Source organism: Strix aluco, chromosome 25 (assembly GCF_031877795.1).
Source record: "Strix aluco isolate bStrAlu1 chromosome 25, bStrAlu1.hap1, whole genome shotgun sequence".
Lineage (NCBI taxonomy): Eukaryota > Metazoa > Chordata > Aves > Strigiformes > Strigidae > Strix > Strix aluco.
The window spans coordinates 8,790,774-8,811,223 of record NC_133955.1 but is presented as its reverse complement, the minus strand read 5'-3'; the positions used below and the strand labels follow the sequence as shown (position 1 = coordinate 8,811,223).

The 20,450-nt window shown below is 48.9% G+C and overlaps 2 protein-coding genes across 4 annotated transcripts; both read left to right on the top strand.

Annotated features, from left to right (window-relative positions):
• The first annotated feature begins 198 nt into the window (after positions 1 to 198).
• On the top strand, positions 199 to 7,393 carry NRAS (NRAS proto-oncogene, GTPase). 3 transcript variants are annotated; one of them, XM_074850350.1, is made up of 5 exons: positions 199 to 396; positions 904 to 1,082; positions 1,548 to 1,707; positions 2,533 to 2,656; positions 6,943 to 7,393. In XM_074850350.1, exons 1-4 carry the CDS (start codon positions 286 to 288, stop codon positions 2,650 to 2,652), a joined length of 570 nt encoding a protein of 189 aa, XP_074706451.1. In that variant the 5' UTR covers positions 199 to 285; the 3' UTR covers positions 2,653 to 2,656; positions 6,943 to 7,393. The 3 variants fall into 3 exon arrangements, with proteins under 3 accessions (XP_074706451.1, XP_074706449.1, XP_074706450.1); XM_074850348.1 differs by lacking the exon at positions 6,943 to 7,393 and adding an exon at positions 3,323 to 6,921; XM_074850349.1 differs by lacking the exon at positions 6,943 to 7,393 and adding an exon at positions 2,951 to 3,172.
• A 2,788-nt stretch (positions 7,394 to 10,181) lies between these two features.
• AMPD1 (adenosine monophosphate deaminase 1) lies at positions 10,182 to 20,302 on the top strand. The gene is made up of 15 exons (XM_074850361.1): positions 10,182 to 10,218; positions 13,617 to 13,791; positions 14,301 to 14,466; positions 15,571 to 15,733; positions 15,953 to 16,172; positions 16,598 to 16,727; positions 17,017 to 17,211; positions 17,447 to 17,578; positions 17,674 to 17,837; positions 17,969 to 18,095; positions 18,523 to 18,686; positions 18,925 to 19,045; positions 19,508 to 19,681; positions 19,852 to 19,962; positions 20,057 to 20,302. The coding sequence occupies exons 1-15, from the start codon at positions 10,197 to 10,199 to the stop codon at positions 20,210 to 20,212; spliced, it is 2,220 nt and encodes a 739-aa protein (XP_074706462.1). The 5' UTR covers positions 10,182 to 10,196; the 3' UTR covers positions 20,213 to 20,302.
• The last annotated feature ends 148 nt before the right edge of the window (positions 20,303 to 20,450 follow it).

Below are 20,450 nucleotides of genomic sequence, written 5' to 3'. Positions count from 1 at the left end.
TAAAACAAACATTGCTTTCTCCAATTTTTTCTGTTAATGGCAAAGAATGGAAATAGAATAAAGTTTTACTGATTTTGAAAAAAGCTTCCCGGCGGCCGCGTCTTCATTTGCGGGGTGCGTCACGTGTCCGGAAGCGGCGGGGGCGCGGCGGCGCTTCCGGCGGCGGGTGATGACGCGGCGCCGGGGCCGGAAGCCGGAAGGCGCCGGGCGGGGTGTTCCGCGTTCGCGGGAGGGGCCGGCGGCGGCGGGCGGCGCCGCGCTCCGCCCGGGGACGCGGGGGGGGCGATGACCGAGTACAAGCTGGTGGTGGTGGGAGCCGGCGGCGTCGGGAAGAGCGCGCTGACCATCCAGCTCATTCAGAACCACTTCGTGGACGAGTACGACCCCACCATCGAGGTGAGCCGCGGCCCGGCGGGGCGGGCGGCTGCTGCTGGCTCGGGCTCGGAGAGCCGGGTGCGAGATCAGCCCGCCCGGGGTAAGAAATCCCGGGAAAACTGTCCAGGATTGCCCGGATATTCTCCTGCTGGCTCCCCGCAGCAGAGTGCAGGCAGCCGGCAACGGCAAGGGGCGAAGTCGCCGCCTCTTGTGCATTTAGAGTCCAGTCATCGTGTGGTAGCCATGGTATTTATAACATTTCTTTTCTGTCTACCAGCTGGGGAATTTCTTACAAAGAATAGGATTTTTCTTTTTTGTAAGAAAGTTTGAGGGGGCTTAGAGTAACGTTTTAAATGTTCACAGTTTTAGATACTGGTATTTTTTCATTGGAGGGTGGGGCTGGAAAACCTCCTCTGGATCTTACTCTTTTTTTATTACTATTTTTAGTTTTCCTTAACAACGCCTGAGGTGGAAAAAAACTAGTACAATGTTTTTCTCTAATCTAAAATTCACTTGTGCGTTTTGCAGGATTCGTATAGAAAGCAGGTTGTCATTGATGGAGAGACGTGCTTGTTAGACATCCTGGACACGGCGGGGCAGGAGGAGTATAGTGCCATGCGGGATCAGTACATGAGAACTGGGGAAGGATTCCTCTGTGTTTTTGCCATTAACAACAGTAAATCGTTTGCTGACATTAACCTTTACAGGTATGATCTGGGTCTTTACCACAGGGAGGGAAGACTGGAAAAGACATCAGACCCATTTGCAGTTAGACCCAGTGGAGACTAAATAATAGACAAATAATAAATCTCCCAGTTCTTTCAGAGAGATTTCAAGCTTATCTGTGCTCTGTGTCAATACATTGTTAGTCGGTTGAGAGCAGGACAGTTATCTGGGTGGTTGTGTTAATCAGATGATATCTAGAGTGTACAGAACGTGATCTTTAAGAAAATGGGTACAAAGGCAAACACGCATCAGAGCAGAGTTACACATGGACCAGGAGATGGAGCATGTGAAGTTAGGAGACATACTGCTGAGGGCTAGAACCCCTGAGGTCCTGTCCTGCTTTAATATATATGGTCTTTTAGCACAAGGTTGTTTGAATGCTGAACTAAAACAGCTTTTGAGTTTAGAAGATAGTTCCTAACTCTTTTTTATTTGTCTTTTTAAAGAGAGCAGATCAAGAGAGTGAAAGATTCAGATGATGTGCCAATGGTGCTAGTTGGGAATAAGTGTGATTTGCCCACAAGAACAGTAGACACAAAACAGGCTCAAGAATTAGCAAAAAGCTATGGAATCCCCTTCATAGAGACATCTGCTAAGACAAGACAGGTAAGATGCTTCCATTCTTGGTCTGACTTCTTCCTGTGTGCTAAAGGCAGGATGGTCTAACACTTTCCAGTGTATTTTTTTTTCTTATCTACAAGAGTAAGCATTTTTTAATCCATTTGCAATTTTTAGCTTTTGATTTCCCCACTCACTGCTAGCTTGGAAGAGTTCTGTTCTTTCCCCTGGGATAGGCCAGTACACAGATCACTTCAAACTTGTATTGACTTTCTTTCAAGGGGGTTGTGTTGGCAAGAGGAGCAGCTTCATCTGCTCTTGCCGAGAAGTGGTCAGACTGTGCGGTCATGCCAGACCTGTTCGGTTTTCTTGGCTTCTTAACGAAGGCCAATTATAAGATCATATTTACAGAAAGAATTCCACAGACTGGACTAATAGAGTTCTTCAGAGTCGCATTGAACATGTGGCTCTCTCCAGTCAGCCTCTGTTCTGCCTTACAGCAGTGTGAAATGAAGCCCAAAAGGTGCAATTATTAAGCAGTAGCCAGAAAATTCATAAGAATTCTAAACCAGAGGTGATTAGTCAAGAAGGAGCTTGTTTCCTGCATGGAATCTCTATAGTTACAATTTGGCTTGTTTCCTTTAATGGCTGTTACCCTGGATGTTTGCCTCAGAGGAGGAGTTAAGGGTGTCAGTGGAGATTTCTGGACATAAGTGCTAGTTTCTTCCTCTTATGAACTACGGGATCAGTTGGCTACCACTCTTCCTGTAGAAATATGTCTTTCAAACATGTTAAGGGATTCTGTGATGGAAAGAACAGTGATCTCAAAAGCTTCAGGAAAGAAAATGCTTTACCTGGGTCATTTGCATTCAGGGTGTGGAAGATGCTTTTTACACACTGGTGAGAGAGATCCGGCAGTACCGGATGAAAAAGCTCAACAGCAGTGAAGATGGGAATCAAGGCTGTATGGGATTGTCTTGCGTTGTGATGTGATAAGGTGAGCTGTAATTTAAGTTTTTCATTGGCTTCTTGTCTGCATGTCTTTCAGTTGTGGATAAGCATGGTTTAGAAATACTAGCTGCTGTAGGTGGGTTTTTTCCCTATTATACAACCCACTGATACCCAGAGATTTAGAGCCTACAGTTAATCACTCCTATAATTTTTTTTTCCCCTCTAAGTAGATAGCAAAGCTTAAGAAAAGGAAAATCTATTCACAGCAACCTTTTGGCCGTAGCCTGTGGATTTCCACTGAACTGATAATTGTGTGATTTTTCTGTATCGTTCTTGTCAGTGTCTCCTTCCTTTGGGAAACCATTTTGACTGTTTGGAGAATGTGTAATTTCTGTCTTGTACACAAGAAACACCTGAACTAGAAAGAGGAGCGTGCACAATTCTGCAGTCGCCACTTGCTGATGATCGATTGACTCCTGCGCAGCTTATCTTGAGCGTGTTCCTCTGGAATATGCACGGTTTGAAGATTAACCAAATAAAATAATGCGAGTAATTAAATTTATGAGTTCCCCAACTGAGTGAAATTCTTTTCAACAGTTACCTAAAAGATGTTGCTCATCACTGTAAAAACAGGCAGACCAGTTCAGGAGTTGCCCTGCACGCCCATCACAAAGCTGGACAGCCCCTAATTAGCGATGCCTTTCTGTTCCAGATGCCAAGGACACGTGGTTCAGATGTAACTGCTGGACAAGTCTCGATGCTACTGTATTGCGTCTCGTGCTGATGCCCTGCAGTATTTTGGTGCCAGTGAGCAGAATCTTGGTACCAGTTAATTAGCACAAGGTCCTTTTCTGTGCTCCATCTGAAGAGAACACCTATGGCGTCTACCTCCTTCCTCAGCTAATGGAGCAGTTGCGTCTCTTGATGTACTGGGATTCTTTTCTCACTGTTTTATCTGGGTTTGTTCAAGAAGAAAACCAGTCACGAGAAAAGTGAACTATACAGACTAAATGCTGTGAAAAAGATGACACTTTACCTCTAGAGTAAAAGCTAGAAGTGGTGTTTGTCCCCTCTCTGCTGGATCCTGATTTGCAGTGCTGTCACAGGAGCCGCACTACTCGTGGCATGGCAGGTGCTGCCACCATGAGCGCTCCCACCGCCCATCAGATTGGTGTCTGCCCTCTGTGCACCCCTACAGCGTATTTGCAACATCTCCTTTGTTCCAGGAGTACCACTTAACTGATCCCTCATTTTCTGTAATAAAAAGGAGATATCTTTCCTAACTTAAGTGCCTGTTTGCTAAGAAGATTTGAAGTTGTCCCCTGTTCCCTTGGGTTAAGGAAAACCCCAAGGACTGGGATTTCTTGGGAGCTCATTGTCTTAAGCAGGCAAGTCTTGTGTGGGTGATCTCTGCCTGACAGGATACTAAACCAGGAATTTGTAGGCTGGAAGATCCAGCAGGCACTTGCAAGACTCTTGAACTTGGGAGGGGGACACACTGCATCTGTTTTTACTTTCTTTGTAGGTGGAACTGTTTATATTCTGTATTGTTTTTCTGCAACATTCGCATCTCTTCCAAGTTGGACCAAATTAGTCAGCTGTTCGTTTTTAACATTAACTGCCAGCATTTATGGGCAGCTTCTCAATAGTTAATCTAGTAACTGGAGGTTAGTTAGTTTGGACAGCTGTTACTCAGCTCTGTCTGTAACTTGAAAATTATTTTATTCTGAATTATTTTCTTACCACCAGACTGTAACCATGGTCTCTTCAGAATGTCTCTTTGTAAAGCGCAGTTGGAGAGTCTCCTTGTTGGGGAGGGAGTGTGGGATTTCAGGTTGACTGTATTTGGTGTAGTTGTCATGGATTTAGTACGCCCAGACTGAGGGGAGAAGGCAGCGAGCCGTAACAAAACCGAGCTGGCTTCTGACCGCAGCATCCTTGCGAAAGGCGGTGAGTTCAGCGCTGACCACGTGGAAGGTGTGTGATAGACTGATGGGAATCCTGGGCCTGTTCTAACAGCCTCAGAGCACGAGAGAATCACTGCATAAGCTGTGTGAGTTCTTCCTGGAACAAAACATTGTCCTCTCAGGTAACTGGGATGTACAAGTGTGGTCACTGTTGCAAAACCTACCAGTGTTCCTTGGAATGCTGCGTCCTTCCCTAGTTCTTGTGCTGCTGCTCCTGGGTCCTGTTATGTGGTCAGACAGGGCACCCACTGCAGAGCTGAATTCCCAGCTGCTGTCTGATGAAGAGCAGTGAGCCTTCAGCCAGTCAGTGCCAAACCAGCGTGAGCAGAGAAATTGCAAAAGGCTTAATTTCAGTTTGTTGGTGTCAGATTCATACCTCTTAATTTGGAGTTCTCAATTTCAAATGGAAATTAGAAATCAGTAAATACTGAAAGAAGAAATTGTTTCTTTTAATATTGCTTCCTTCACTACTTACATTCTTAAATCTCTTCTTGGAATGAAGAGGGTCAATCTGCATCACGTTTTCTTTATCTGTGATAATCCTTATAAGTACTTTTTGCAATTATTTTACCCTTGACTGATGTGACACTGATAAAAACACAATATTTTTACATAAAATGTTTTTTCCAGCAACATACAAAGTGGTGGGCAGCACTATGGATAGCATTGGCTGTGACTCGAGTGGAGTTTGTTTGAAGATGACCTCATGCCTACAAATTAAACGTAACAGAGTTACCATCACTGGATTCTGGCGTGTCTGTAATCAGCAAGCAGTGATTTTCTTTTATTTGGTGCAAGAAGAGAAGTTATTTATGAAAGCATTCTCTGAGGCAGGAGATGATTGTCCACTTCTAAAGAGATGTGTGACACACTGTTGTTCACTTAATAAAAGTACTCATGGAAAATGGTAACTTTTGGGATACACATCTGGTCATGTAGACTCGGCATTTTGGAAGGACAGCAGTGTGGAGTTTGCAATATGTTTGAAGGGTGAGATCTCATCATCTGGGTCTTTTTTGATTATTTAGGAAACCTGGGGGTTTAGGATTGCAGAGTTCAGAGCACGACTGCAGCTGCCTGTGGGGAACCTTTTGCAGGTGGCATTTGCAGTTTGAAGGTTGTGTGGGCAAGTATGGAAAATTCTTTTGGATGGAGGTTCATCATAATAATTCTCTACATTGCATGGCGTGTTCTGATTGTCATTAAAAATGTACAAGCTGTAACTCCAGAAGCTGTGAATTCTCAGAATTGTATGGGAACTGGCAAATGCATCTACTTTCTCTTTGGTGTTCCCTTTCTCTTGGGCGATACAAAATCTGGAAAGGGAAGAAGACCTGGTAAGGATGGGTCGGTGTGTATTTCACCTTTGGAACCTTAGAGGGGGGTGCATCAGCTTTTCAGATGCTGCAGAACTGATCTGCACAGGTGGTCCTTCCATCTGCATTATTTTAGTTACAAATCTAGTGAGTCGTACAAAATCGGGGTGTTTTACTAGTGATGAGTCTGAAGTAAATGGATGTATTTTGTTTCCAACTGTCTGTATAAGAGAACCCTGATTTTGGTGGCAACTGAGAGAGAACTGAAAGGACAAAACCCCAAGAACTTTTGGGAAAGTTATTTAGAAGATAAGCACAGAAGTTTTTGCACAAGACGGGTCCCTGGAAAAGGTGGTTTTGTAGATTTAATCCAAATGATGTTATTTAGAATTAACAGCACAACACCATGTTAGTGCCAAGCTAACTCTACTATCCTGACTGGGAAGAACAGACATAAACAACTTTGAGGTAAAATATAGAAAAAAGGTGAAGCTCTTGTTCAAAAATTACAAGTGCCAATAACTGAAAGAAATGTTTCTGTTGTTATGGACTGAGAACAGCTGTCTAACAAGACAGTGTAATTCTGTGGCATGTTACTGTTGGTGTCCGCACTCCATGGTCATGTTCAGACACCAGTGCTCAAATTTTGTTCTTACTGTCATCAGTAGGATTTTGGATGGTAACCGTGATGCTTAAGCCATCGTAACTTTTAGTGCAGTTCAATGACCTAGAATTGGATTTCAAGCAGCGTCAGGCCTACGGGGGGGGGAAGGAGAGTAGCAGAAGTTTGAGTGACATTCTGACCCTATATGTGGTCCTCCTTTACTCCCCAAGCCTTGAGTGACTGTGTGTGTGTAACCTCCAGGATGGTAGGGAACTGTTGGGATCTGGACTTTTTATCCAAGGGCTAATTTGTTGTTACTTTGTATAATTACTTGCTTTCAATAATGCATCTCGTTTGGTTTGAACTGAAGTAAATTATTTTGCTTCTTACATAACTTTTTTTAAAGAATAAACTTTGAATTCTTTGGTTGTTTCTTTTGTGGTAGTGATCTGGGCACGGGATCCACAACTGGCTTACAGGAGGCCTATCACGATGCTGCTTTCTCCGTGGGATCTAGATTTACTCAGATGTCACTTCTGTAATGTGGCACGAAAGCTGTATCATCTATGTTCACTATAGCATAAATAAGCAGTGAGAGTAGCTTTGAGACATACCAGAGGCTTGTTCCAGAGTCCAGTTTTAATGGTGTCACCAATCTGTGTTGTGTCATGCATCTTTCATTAGTGTTGAGTCTCTGCAGTGGGGTCCCTCATAATGCTGACTTTGCCCTTGGAAAGGATGCTTGCTGAGTCAAAAAAGGGGGAGGGGAAATGTCTGTACTTCACAAAGACTGAAATCAGCTATAAAGTTATTGCTGTGTCCAAATCATGCTCTGTGTTAGGCTTTTAAGTTGCTTAATTCAGTTCTCTAAAATACTTCCCGGTTGGCATTCCTCCTGCAGTAACACAGATTGTGTTGGACCACACAGTAAGAGTGTTCCTCCTAAGATGTTGTGTCAGACCTCTGGAACCCAGAGTCCTATCCGTGCAAGGAATTTAAGAATAGACTCCTAGTAACAGGGGTATAAAACTCCTTGCACTGTTCCAAAAGAAGAGATTCAGAATATGAGTACAGATGGGTGCTTAAAAGCAAGAGTTTTCTTGGCTTATTAGGAAAGCTTTCCTCCAGTATGACTGTTATCTGTAGCAATCTGTTCCTAGAAACTAGTTCATGCCTTAAGGACTTACTGACTTTTGTTGCACGCTGGAGCAGAGGCTGATGTAAACAGCCCTTGAGGAGTCTGTGTAGGGTAAGAGCAGCGTGGGGAGAGAAGAACTTGCTGCGGCTCTTAGTGCAAGGTGCTGTCGGTCAAAGGCACAGCACATCTGTGACTGCCCTGGGCGTGTCCACATCACCCCCTCTCTGTTAATACTTGTCTTCAGGAATTGAAACCATTTTCTAGCAGAACTTGCTCCTAGGCTTCTACTTGGACAGCTACCCCTACGATACGGCTGCTCTGCTAGGCAAGCTAGAGGAGGATCCCGCTAAATATTTGAAGCTGCCAAATTTCCGGCAGGTTTGGCCATTTTCTTTTGACTAGACCTAGGTGGATCGAAGGCAGCTCAGAGATAACTGTGGGGGTTTAGAGCCACTCTGAAGCCTCCGGGTGTGAATCACTCACTTTCCAGCTGAGAGTGGGAAGGTGGATTGTTCTGTATTCAGTACTTCAGTTTAAAGAGGCTGTAGATCTAACTTTAGCACAGCATACCCAAGCTTTACTCATATTTCTACCATGAACCCAGCTAAGTTGACCCTGTGATTTAAAAAGCCAGGGGATCAAGAGACCTCTTGAGGAAGATAACCTCTGCACCCTAAAGGTTATTTTTGGTTTCATATGTGAATCCCAAGATCTTGATATATCCAGAAAGGTTAGGGGCAGATATAGATCCTCTGCAAGAGCAAAGCAGGAGTCAGTTTTTATTAACCTTAAATGAAATAGTTAAACAATAATGTGGTCTGGGGACTCACAAACTGGGGAATGAGTAAGAACAGGAATAATTCAGGAACTGAAGGCTGCTGTTAGCATGAGAGGAGACCAGATATTAGAGATCAAGACTAACAACAGCCCAGCTTTGCCCTGTTGGCTACACCTCTGCATGCCGTGGGGAGGAAACAATTGAAATTCTTGGGGAATATCTGGGAAGTGCAGCTAAACCTTCCTGAATTTCAGAGAATTTCTTAATTGTAACCCAGCGTGTTTTGAAGTTGTGCACATCAAATAGTGATCTTTCAGAGAGTTTCTGGATGCTCTGGGGATTATCTCAACTGGAGATGCAGTGCCAGGTCTCAGCTTATCTGACTTCACTGATTAGTTGTGCCACAAGCTTCCCATGCACTCATGGACAAAATCTATGACATGTTATTTCTAGCTCTATGTTATGCAAGAAGACTTACTCCAGCTGCCTTCCTGGACAAGGCCTTTTCATAGCTGTTCCTACAAAACACAGCACAGGAAGCCCTTATACACGCATGCAATTCCAAACAGTGTTGTCTTTTCCAGGGGTGCTAGCTTTTCTGTTCCTTTCAGTGTTATGACCAAAGTCACCTTTTAAATCAGCAGCAAGACTGGGCTGACCACAGCCCGAATGCTTTGCTTGACTCGTCCTGATTTCAGTGCCATTTTTCAACTCCATCGAGAAGTGAAGTATAAACAAACAGGAAAAGGCTGTTTCACATCAGAACTATTGTATCCTTCTGACCTGTTCAAGCTTACTGCTTCCCACCAGGAAGCTGAGTCAGAAGCTCAGAGTTACCCTGGCAACATAGAGGGCACTACAAATTCTGGCCATTTTCTTCAGATGGGAGCTGTTTTCCAACTTCATGTGTGAGATCTGAAGTAGGTTTGAGGCGACCCTAAAGGACTGGGTACAACCCACAGTGCCTGTACGCTAGAAGGACTTAAAACAAGCCAAGTGGTACTTCCCAAACTGCCCTGCTCGGCCAGACCCAAACCACTGTGTGTAGCTTAAGGGAGGAGCCTCATGCCACACCTCAGATTGTACTAAGGGCTGGTCTCTAAGCTATGGCTCACCACATACAGAACTGATTATCACCTTACTATTATAATACAAAGTTTTATAAAGGAAGTCCCTGAAAAGCTCGGGAACAAAATATTGCTCCTTGAACTCTCTGTCTGATTCAGCTGGGAAGATGTGAAGACATCTGTGCAACTCCTGTTCCTAAAATACAGTCTTTTAAGTAGACCCCTCTCAGGAAAAATCTTCTCTGAATAACACACTGGTTGGTGAGAGCACTTCATTTGTACCTATCCACAGCTCCTGTTCTGATCAGCCCTGTGCCTTAGGGATTTCCTTTAAAGCATTGGTTCAGCACAGAACACATCAGGTTGGGTCTTTCTCAAAAGACTAACTTCCAGAGTCCACTTTAGAAAGGTGCAACTGTCCTGGGAAGTAGCAATCTGGCCAGACAACAGGTGAAACTCTCTAAGGTAAAATGAAAACCTAACTTAAAAAAAAGTATTAAATTTGAGCCCTGGTTTCACCTGTTTCAGTGCAAGGGCTTGTGGCTGCACCTTAAATAGTCTTACAGTTGATCTCCGTTCTCCTTTTAGAGTGGGAGAGTCCAATTACAGGGAAGGGAAAGCGGTAACATTAGTGCTAGGCTGTCGTGCAGTCAGTCAGCTACTTGTGCTCTGTTACAGTAGGGTGTTACTTGAGGCTCTGAGAACTTGCTGCAAAGATGTCGCGGGTGAGAGTTCCAGGTAGGTCTGAAGCAGGTGGCGAGAGGAGGAGCCACGGGGCAGGCTTGTTAGCCTGCAGCCTCTGAGATCTTGATGGTATGGTACCTTTGCAGTCCAGGGGACCTCGCTAGAGGCTTTGAGTGTTTTTCTTCCTGCTTGAAGACATTCTGGGATAGTGCAGCAAAGAAATATTGTTGTTTAAGTCTTGTTATGCTCGTATTGAAGAAAAATATTGTCCCTCCTGCGGTGTAATGTATCCTGTAAACGTGCCTTGTAGCGGTACCATTAAATCACTGTGGAAGGGGTCAGAGGGATTTCAGGAGTCTCCGGTCAGCCTCGCTAAGCTCAGATGATGTGTGGTGCTGCAGTCCTGAGGGGATGTGGAACATAAACGGGGCAGCAGGAGTAGGGCCAGCCAGGCTTTGCAGAACAGTACAGGGGCACATGTGACTGCCATTACAGAGCCCTGAAGTATATCGGCACCAGACAGTTCTGATAAGAGCACATTTAGAATTGCAGTGCTGCATGGTGTGACCTAGTAGGCGAGGCTAGTATAAAAGCCTGGCCCTGCAACATCAGTGGAGTTTGTTGACCTTCATGAGTGTAATTTTCATCCACTGAACAGATGAAAGGTCAAACCAGGCATTTCTGGGATGCTTAGTTTGCAAATGAATACGGGGAGTTTGAATGCCAGGAGAGTGTGTTCTGCAGGCTGGATTTGGGGAAGTCAGCAGCTGGTGACTTGTAATGCTAGAGCTCCAGCCTGAATTTTCTGGGTCAGATAGCAAGGGTGTGAGTTGCACCCCCAAAATGTTGATGCCACACTGCATGACCAGGAGTGGAACTGCATGGTGGACCTGCATTGTCTCAGCTGTCTGATCCTGTTAGTGAATAAATGGAGGTGTGACCATAGGTGGCAGGAGGATGAAACTTAGCACCTCTGAAATGACCATCCATCCTGATCTTCACAAAGGATGGCAAGTCAGGGACGAAAAATAGCAAAGTAGCTCTGGTGCGCTGAGTCACTAAAATATTTGCTTTCTTGTGCAGGCAGGAGAACACTGTTCTGCCCTCTTAAGTTGTTCCTGTGCTCTTCTGCATCCCTGTGCCCGGACACAGGTGTAGGGAGAGACCTCCCAAGAAAGCTCAGTCTTATTAGATGACTAGGTATCTGCTAGTGCTTGTAGTGTTGACTGAGATGATCTAGGTTCTAGAAGATGCTGCTCCCCTTGGACAGCTGCAGGGAAACCCAGAGACTGTTGTAAGGCAGAAGCTCTGCCAAAAAGCCTCAGGTTGGATGGCATCTGCAACGTGGTTCATTAATTTGTGCCCCACCGAGGCTGGATTGTGGAACAGTCGACACTGAACTTGCATCTTTATATTGTGCAAAGTGACAAGTACTGTTCTTTCTTTTGTAAGTGGAAGGCTTTGGCTAAAATTATACTTTATTAATCCCATAATCCCTTTTTAATCACTGATGTGATGATTAGGTGAAAAGGCTTAGATTTTGAAGGGCTGATGATCACATCTGGTTTTATTTTGTTTCTGTTTTATCTCAAACAGCAGAAGACAGAGGTGAGTATTGCTAGGCTTCTTACGTGCTCTGCTGTGTTACTGCCTTGACACGATCACTGGAAACAAACAGCAGTTACATGATCATGGTGATCAGCAGTTCGAGACGATGCTATTTCTCAGCAGTGCCAGCTGTGCCCTTCCATTGTTTCATGGAATGGTTCCAGCTTTTTGGTCCGTTGATATACGAAGCTGCTATTTGTTAAATATTGTCCTAGCCCCCCCCGAGCTCCTGCTTAGGAGATAAGCTTCTTTTTAGTGGAGTTCTTTCCTCTGTGGCAGGAAATGAAACATTTTGAAATTTCACTTGCACCTATTCACACCTTTGATGGTTTCTTGGGGTTGTTTTTTTTTCCTTTTTTTTTTTTTTTTTTTAATAGAGATCCCGCCTAAAGTAACTTCTTTTGAATGCATCCTGCTCATAGTGGATTTGATCCATGAGGGGACAGATCCAATGCTTCACCTCCTTTATTCAGGTTGAAGTCCACAGTATGGTGCCCCTGCCCACTTCTTCCTACTTCATGTTTGCTGAGGCCTTGTGTCAGCAGAAAACATTTCTTTCTGAGACATGTGTCATCCCAGTTTCCCTAACAGTGGGCAATAATGGGATAGTGCAAAAAAAGGCATTTTATCTTGTAAGAAGCGTGTTGGGGCCCACTGATGATGTAGTAACTTTACAACAGCAAGCAGCTTTTGTTATTGAAATCCTGGTTTTGTGGCATTGCACTGCTGAGAAATGGACCTAGTGCCAGAACTTTCCCATGTGTTTGTAGCTCAGCACAAACCCTTTTGCCTTACCGTGTAACAGCAGGGAAAGGAAGCCCCTATGTTAGGCCCTCCCCCACTAGCCCATAGCTAGGACCTTGGAACTGCAAATTCAGGGCTACAGGAATAAACTGTTTTGATCCCCCAACACCCTGTGAGAAGAAGAACGGCTAGGTTCATTACTGAAAATCTCTCGTAGGTCTGGCACATTTCTGCCATGAATGTCAGTCCTTTCTGCTTTGGTCCCCATCTGCTGACCTGTGTCCTGTCTGATGTGTCAGTGCTGTGGTCCATCTTTCAGCATCGATCCTCACTACTCTTCATGCTGAGCTGCCAACTGCTGGCAAAACCTGCTCGATTAGTGGCCGTGTGCTGCCATGCAAATGTGCGCTTCTGGGAGACGTTGCCAGAAGAGCCCTCGGGTTCTCGTTCTATGGTATTTTATTGGCAGTGGAAGGGCTTTTAACCTTCGTTCTCCTGCTTCATAAAGCTCCAGCCAAGCTTGTGTTGGTGGCACCTTTCGTAGGGCTGTATTAGCTGGCACCTTTGCAGCATCCTGCATGTGGTGGGCTGAGAGGGGCCTAGTCCCACACAAGGAGCTCTTCAGGTGCACTGTGATGGTGGGAACTAAGCGCTTGGGCTGCCAGCTCTGGCCATCTCCACCTCTGTCTTCATCCTGACTGGATGCCTTGTGGAGCAAGTGGGTCTTGGGCTCCCTCGAGCTGTGAGGGCTCTGCCAATCCTCCCCTCTTCCCCCCAGTGCGTGCTCTCATAAGTGCCCTTCCCAAGGACTTGCATCTTTCTGGGCCTTTTTGCACTGCTCTTGGACTGTGGGTTGTATTTACCTTTCCTGGGGTACTGGGTGTGTTTAGGTATGTCTCCAGCCCACTATGTGTGGCCCAGGCTCTGTAAGCTTGTTGCAAATTCTGGAGGTTGCTCAGAGTCTTCTGGGCAGCATGAAGGTGCAGGTGTCATAAGAAAAACAGCGGAGCATTGAGCTGACTGCAAGGGGCACCTGCCTATTAGGGTGGCTGGGAACCAGGTGCCTGCATGACCCCGCACTCTGCTCCTTCTCCTTGCAGAGGTGGATGAGGCAATGCGCTCCTTTGCAGAGAAGATCTTTGCCTCTGAGGTGAAAGATGAGGAGATCAGGCAAGAGATCTCTCCTTTTGACGTGGAAGAGATCTGCCCCATCTCACGCCAGGAAAGGAGAGCGCACATGATGCTTCAGGAGAGCTCTGCCACAGCGGAAAAGCGGTGAGCAACAACCAGGGCAGGTGGGGAGAGGAGAGGAGCATTGTCTGCACATCCCCAGCCAGAGCTGGAAGAAAGCAGGGGGAACATAAATCAAGGCCTGTGAAAACAGCTCACCACACCCATGGGATAAATCCTTGGTGATCCCAGGGCATCCGTCAGGTACTTCAGGGTTTTCTCTCCAGCTGTTCCTGCTGTTGGACAGAAAGACACCCTTGGCCTGTTCCCTGGGTGTTAGCACAGCAAAGGCCACAGAGCTGTTGGAGAGGGAGACTTGGAGACCTTTCTCGGGAAAGGTGCAACTTCCAAAGACCACACTTGAGAGTCTGTGGCTGCCATGTGTATTGTGGCCTCCGCTCTCGTTGGTGTCTGTTTGAGGTGCTCAGAAAGCACCAGGGAGATGATTCATGTTGTGCATTGTTGGAACACGGCTGTGGCAGGTGCCCCTGACCCTGCACCTGCATGTGACCATGGAGTTGGGGCTGTTTGCCTGAGGCTTTCCTCCCTGGCAGGAAGAAGCGCCTGCTCCGCATGAAGACAGTTGCGTTGGCAGTCCCTGTGGCTCAGAAGTCCATAACCAGACTGTCCGCTATCGATGAGGTCATCTCTACCTCCCCCGTATACCAGACTGTGCCTGACTTCCAGCGGGTACAGATCACAGGGGATTATGCCTCTGGGGTAGGTGCTTGCATGGCTATACCCTTCCCCGTGCTGACTGCCTCCTCATCTAGTCCCTGCCTGTCCCTCAGTAGTGCCGGTGTCACAGGAGTCTGTACCAGGTCCAGTGGGGACAGTCTGTGTCTTCCAGCTCAGCCTGTGTCTCATGAGCAGCTGATGGTGCCCCGCTGCATCCCTGGAGGATCTGGAGCTGAATGCCTTAGCAGGAGTCTGTGGGGTGTGGTGTGCTTCCATGGGATTCTCTGGACAGGGAGGAGGGGAGGGCATGGCAGGGGAGGCTACACCCGTTCTGTTGCAGCCTGCTCCTGCTCACACGTGGCTGTATCTGTCTGAGATCTGTGTGCATCACAGAATCCCAGAATGGCTGGTGCTGGCAGGGACCTGTGGAGGTCGTCTGGTCCAACCCCCCTGCTCAGGCAGGGTCACCTAGAGCCAGCAGACCAGGACTGCTACATCCTGTGCTAATTCCCCCTTTTCCTCCTCCACAGCCTCCTATTACATCTGTGCTGCTTCTGAGATACTGCTGGCAGGTTGCTCCCTCCTGGACTGGAGCAGGTTGCTCAGCTTGGAGTTGCATAGCAGAGGAGTGATTACGGGAATCCGAGAGTCCCTCTGTGCGCAGGGACATTCCTTCTGCCATAACTGTAGCTAGCTGCAAGTGCCACATGGTATTGTCCCATGCTGCTCCAGTTTGACCTCTCCTGACTGCCCAGAACACTTGTCTGTGCAGTAAATCAAAAACTGTTGACACTGCGGGTCAGTGTATGTTGTTGGTCCTGCTTCAGTTTCAGCCTGGGCTCCAAAAATAGCTTTTAGTGTTTTGCCCAGTCCTGGCTTCCATTTCAGTGCCAACTACAGTTTACAGTGAGGAATGTAAGAGGGGATGGCAGCCGGAATTCGTTGGTTCTGGCGTGAGGAACTTCCCTTTGCCATGTCTAGGACTTTGCCTATCATCCCTTCTTCGCCCTGCTCGGGCAGAGCACTGGGAGGGAGGGTATCTTGCTGTGAACAAAACTGTCCTCCTTACATCTTGGGGCAGCAGGGTATCTCTCAGGCAGCTAGGTTCCAGCTGTGGGGTTGCATTCAACAACAGCCCTCTTGCAGGTGACAGTTGAAGATTTTGAAGTTGTCTGCAAAGGCCTGTACCGTGCCCTGCGCATACGGGAGAAGTACATGCAGCAGTCTCTGCAGAGGTTCCCCAGGACCCCGTCCCAGTACCTGCGTGCCATCGAAGGCGAGGTCTGGAGGGCGAGTGACACCGGCCCAGGTACATTTAAGCACCTGGAGGGTTTTCCCCTCTGGCTTCAGCACAGGGTGGGCAGGGGTTGGAAATGGGTTGTGGAAGTGCTCCACAGGGGAGTCGCTTGCCCAGGTCTCCTCTTCAAGTGTCACAGTGGCTGGAGTGTCCCTGCGCTCTGCCTGGGGAGCAGCATGGCGGGGTTTGGGCCGGCAGCCTGTGCCTCATGGCGTTCTCCTTCTGGTCCAGTGTTCACCCCACCAGCAAAGGATGGGCAGGATCCCTTTGAAACTGGGACTCTCGCCGAGGACCTGGGATACCATGTCCAGATGAAGGATGGGGTAGTTTACATCTACGGAGACAAGGCAGCAGCTGACAGAAATGAGCCAAAGGACCTGCCCTACCCCAGCCTCGAGCGTTTCATGGATGACATGAACTTCCTCTTGGCCCTGATCGCGCAGGGGCCTGTGTAAGTGCACAGCCCAGCACTGCTGGGTGCGGCTGAACAGGTCCTGCCTCAGCAGGCCGAGGGAGGTCAGGGCAGAGCCAGGGGTGCCCCCTCCTCTTCCTGGGCGGAGGGAGGAACCCACTGGTGACATGCCTGCAGCCTGCTGGCTGCCAAAGCTCCTTGGCCCTTGTCAGCCATCTTGACTGGGGTCTTAAGCAAAGTCAGCATTCAGGGGGTGGAGACGTGCCCTGCAGGTATGCTCACCCCTGGCTAGGCCTTCCTTCGAAGCTCTGCAATAGAGCCAGGAGAAGCACCTTAGGGAAGCAGGCCAGGCCAGCATGAGCTCCTCCACCTCGGGTGAAAGTGCATCCCTGTGTCTGACGGGCCGTGTCCCTGTGTTGAGGGGTACGGAGCCCAGTCACTGTTCTGCCCTTTGCTTTCACTAGTAAGACCTATGCTCATCGGCGCCTGAAGTTCCTCTCATCCAAGTTTCAAGTGCATGAAATGCTAAATGAGATGGAGGAGATAAAAGAGCTGAAGAACAACCCCCACCGGGACTTCTACAACTGCCGGAAGGTAAATGGCAAAGCTTAGAGCCCTAGTGACTCTGAAGACGAACTGTCTTGGTGCCTTCCCCTCCTGGAGAACTGGATAGTAGAGTCAAGGCCTGTGGCACCTACGTTGTTCATGCTAATGGGATGGTGCTGAGTGGGCTGCTCTTGGCCTAGGCCTATTGTCTTCATCTGCTGGGCTGAGCTGCGCTTCCCACACAACTTGGGCTCACCTGAGGGGTTTGCTACCCCCCCCAGGATGGTACCCGAGCATCCCCACTTGAAGCTGGATAGCTGTCCCTCTGGTTTGTCAGGTGGACACACACATCCATGCTGCAGCCTGCATGAACCAGAAGCATCTTCTGCGTTTCATCAAGAAATCATACTGTCTGGATGCTGACCGTGTAGTTTATGATGCCAAGGGGAAGCAGCTCACCCTGAAACAGCTTTTCCAGCAGCTCAATCTGCACCCCTATGACCTGACAGTGGATTCCCTGGATGTCCATGCTGTAAGTGGTGGGACATCAATGTAAGACTGCTTGGGTCACTCTCACCCTCTGCTGTAGGCATGGCTTTTCCCCTCCCTGTGTACCCGTGACGTGTTGTGCCATGTTAGTGTTTGTGGCAGGATGTAGCAGCTCCTGGCTTTCCCATTTTGGGTTGCTGGGACCAGTCCCTGCTCAGCTGGTATGCTTGGACCCAGTGTGCCTGTGTAGTATTTGCCCCTGATCCCCCCTACTTCAGGGGCGGCAGACATTTCAGCGCTTTGACAAGTTCAATGACAAGTACAACCCTGTGGGTGCCAGCGAGCTGCGTGACCTCTACCTGAAGACGGAGAACGCTATCGGTGGCGAATACTTTGCTACCATCATCAAGGTGAGAATACAGGGGAGGAGAGAGCAGTTCAGTCACGGTGTTGCTGTGCCCAGGGGCTGGAGGGTCCCTGTGTAACTGTCTGTCCTGGTGTGCAGGAGGTTGGCTCCGATCTGGAGGATGCCAAGTACCAGCACGCGGAGCCTCGCCTGTCGATCTATGGGCGATCAGCTGAGGAGTGGCCCAAGCTCGCCAGCTGGTTCAGCGAACATCGGGTCTATTCCTCCAACATGAAGTGGATGATCCAAGTACCCAGGATTTAGTATGTGCTGTGGGTCTGAGAACACTGTGCCTTACAGTGCACTATACCTCATCTTTTATCCTGAAGGGATTATGGGGACAGTAGTCCCCATTGTTCCTCTGCTAGCAGCTAAGGCCTGTCTCTGTCCACAGTGATGTGTTCAGGTCTAAGAATTTCCTCCCACACTTTGGGAAGATGCTAGAAAATATCTTTGTTCCTGTGTTTGAGGCAACTGTCAATCCTCGAGCCCACAAAGAGCTCAGTGTTTTTCTACGCCACGTGAGTGTCACCTGATGATGTTGTCAGGATGTGGTGAGCACTCACATTCCTGTTTGTGCCCAAGAAATGGGGGAAAATGTCATCAGTGGGCTTGTGGCCCTACTGCCACATTCTGGGAAAGGGGTGTGTGTCCAGAAGTGCTGGGAGGGGTCAGACTCCCTGAGCTGGCTGCTGTGGGAAATGCCGCCCACTCTCCTCCTGGAGAAGTGGTTTGGTGTGAGCTTTATTTCTAGCCCTTGATAAAACCTGGGGGTTTGTGAGGAGCAAGGTCTGCAACCTTGCTCCTGACTCTGCTCTTGCGGGGGGCAGGGGTACAGGCTACAGCTGGGCCGTGGCAAGCTGCAGTGGGGCAGGGCAAGCCAGCCCACCTGGGCACGATGAGGTGGGGAGCTTTGAGATGCAGCTTTTCTGTTACCTTGCTAAGCAGATCACTGGCTTCGACAGCGTGGATGATGAATCTAAGCATAGTGGACACATGTTCAGCACTAAAAGCCCAAAGCCAGAGCAATGGACTTCTGAAAAGAACCCGTCCTACACCTACTATGTGTACTATATGTATGCCAACATCCTGGTGCTTAACAACCTACGCAGGTGAGGCCCGGGATTTGCTATGGGCTGGCAGAAGGGGGGCTGCCTCTTTGATTGCTGGTGTGGAAGAAGTGGGGCCCTCCTTGGTCTGCCACCAGTCTAGTGTGGAGCCTCGTGTCCCAGAGCAACCCAAACACTCCTTGGTAGGAAGTGTGTGGGACTGGGTGAAAACTTTGGGATTGCAGAGATGCCACCTAACCCTGTTGCTTACCTGCTCTGAGTCCTCCTTCCATGTGCCTAGGCAGCGTGGTATGAACACCTTCCTCTTTCGTCCACATTGTGGGGAAGCCGGGGCCATCACGCATCTGCTTGCAGCCTTCATGACGGCAGATAATATCTCCCACGGTCTCAACCTCAAGAAGGCAAGTGGAGTAGTCTGCCAGAGAGCAGCTCAGGCATGGCAGAGGAGGAGAACATGTTCACAGCTGGCCTCCACTGTAGCTGACAGTTAATTGTGCCTCTGCTTTGGACTGACACAGCCTGGCTTCAGCCAGATGTCACACAATTCTCTGGGTTTCTCCAGGCATGTTTGGGGATGTAGCTGAGAAACATATTCAGATTTCAGGGGTTCAGCCTCACAGACCTATCACTGGAAATGTCTGTTATCCTTGGAGCCAGCTGAGTTCTGAGATCAGACAGCTTTGAATGTGCTTGGCCTCTTGTGCTCCAGGATTGTTAGCTTGCCTAACTCTTTTCTTGCACACAGGAGCTCTGTGCGCAGGATTTCCTGGCTGGGGCACTGGGCTGACCTGAGGAGTGACTCTAGAGAAGTCGAGGGCACAGCGACTTTATCCCTAACCTGCCAACTCTGCTTATCTCTGCAGAGCCCAGTGTTGCAGTATCTGTACTTCCTTGCCCAAATCCCCATTGCTATGTCCCCACTCAGCAACAACAGCCTCTTCCTGGAGTATGCAAAGAATCCTCTGCCAGACTTCCACCAGAAGGGCCTCATGGTCTCCCTTTCTACAGATGACCCCATGCAGTTTCATTACACCAAGGTACAGTGCGAGCTGACGCCCTCCTGCTGTCCGAGCCTGGGGCTGGGGCTGCGTGGGCCCCGTTTTTCCAGGAAGCCAGCAGGCGCTGGGCCACCTCTGGGACAGCCCTTGGAGCAGCGTGGGCTGTGCCGGCAGAAGCCGCTGGCCGCTAACACAGCCTGTGGCTGCAGGAGCCGCTGATGGAGGAGTACGCCATTGCTGCCCAGGTCTTCAAGCTCAGCACCTGTGACATGTGTGAAATTGCCCGGAACAGCGTCCTGCAGTGCGGCCTGTCCCATGAGGTACGTGCCCCTCGGGCGGGCTCCGTGCCAGGCCCAGAGGGAGCCCGGCCCCTTTCGCCGTCCGCGGCCTGTACCGCTGTCCTGTCCCCGGCAGGAGAAGGCCAAGTTCCTGGGTGAGAACTACCTGGAAGAGGGGCCCCAAGGCAACGACATCCGGAAGACAAACGTGGCTCAGATCCGCATGGCCTACCGCTACGAGACCTGGTGCTATGAGCTCAACCTCATCGCCGAGGGCCTGAAAAACGACTAGACCTGGACTAGGCCTGCGGGCTCGGGCCCTGTGGGCCGCGGGGGCGCGCTCGGGCCGCGGGGCTGCGCAGTAAAACACCGACTGTGAGGAGCGGGGTGCGCGCTGCGGAGGGGGCGGGGCTGGCGCCTGAGTGACGGCCGCGAGAGCCAACGGGCGGCAGCTCGGGGCGCGCCGGGAGCGTCCTGAGGGAGCGGGGCGGGGCCACGGGGCGGGGCGGGGCGGGGTGAGGGCACCGGGT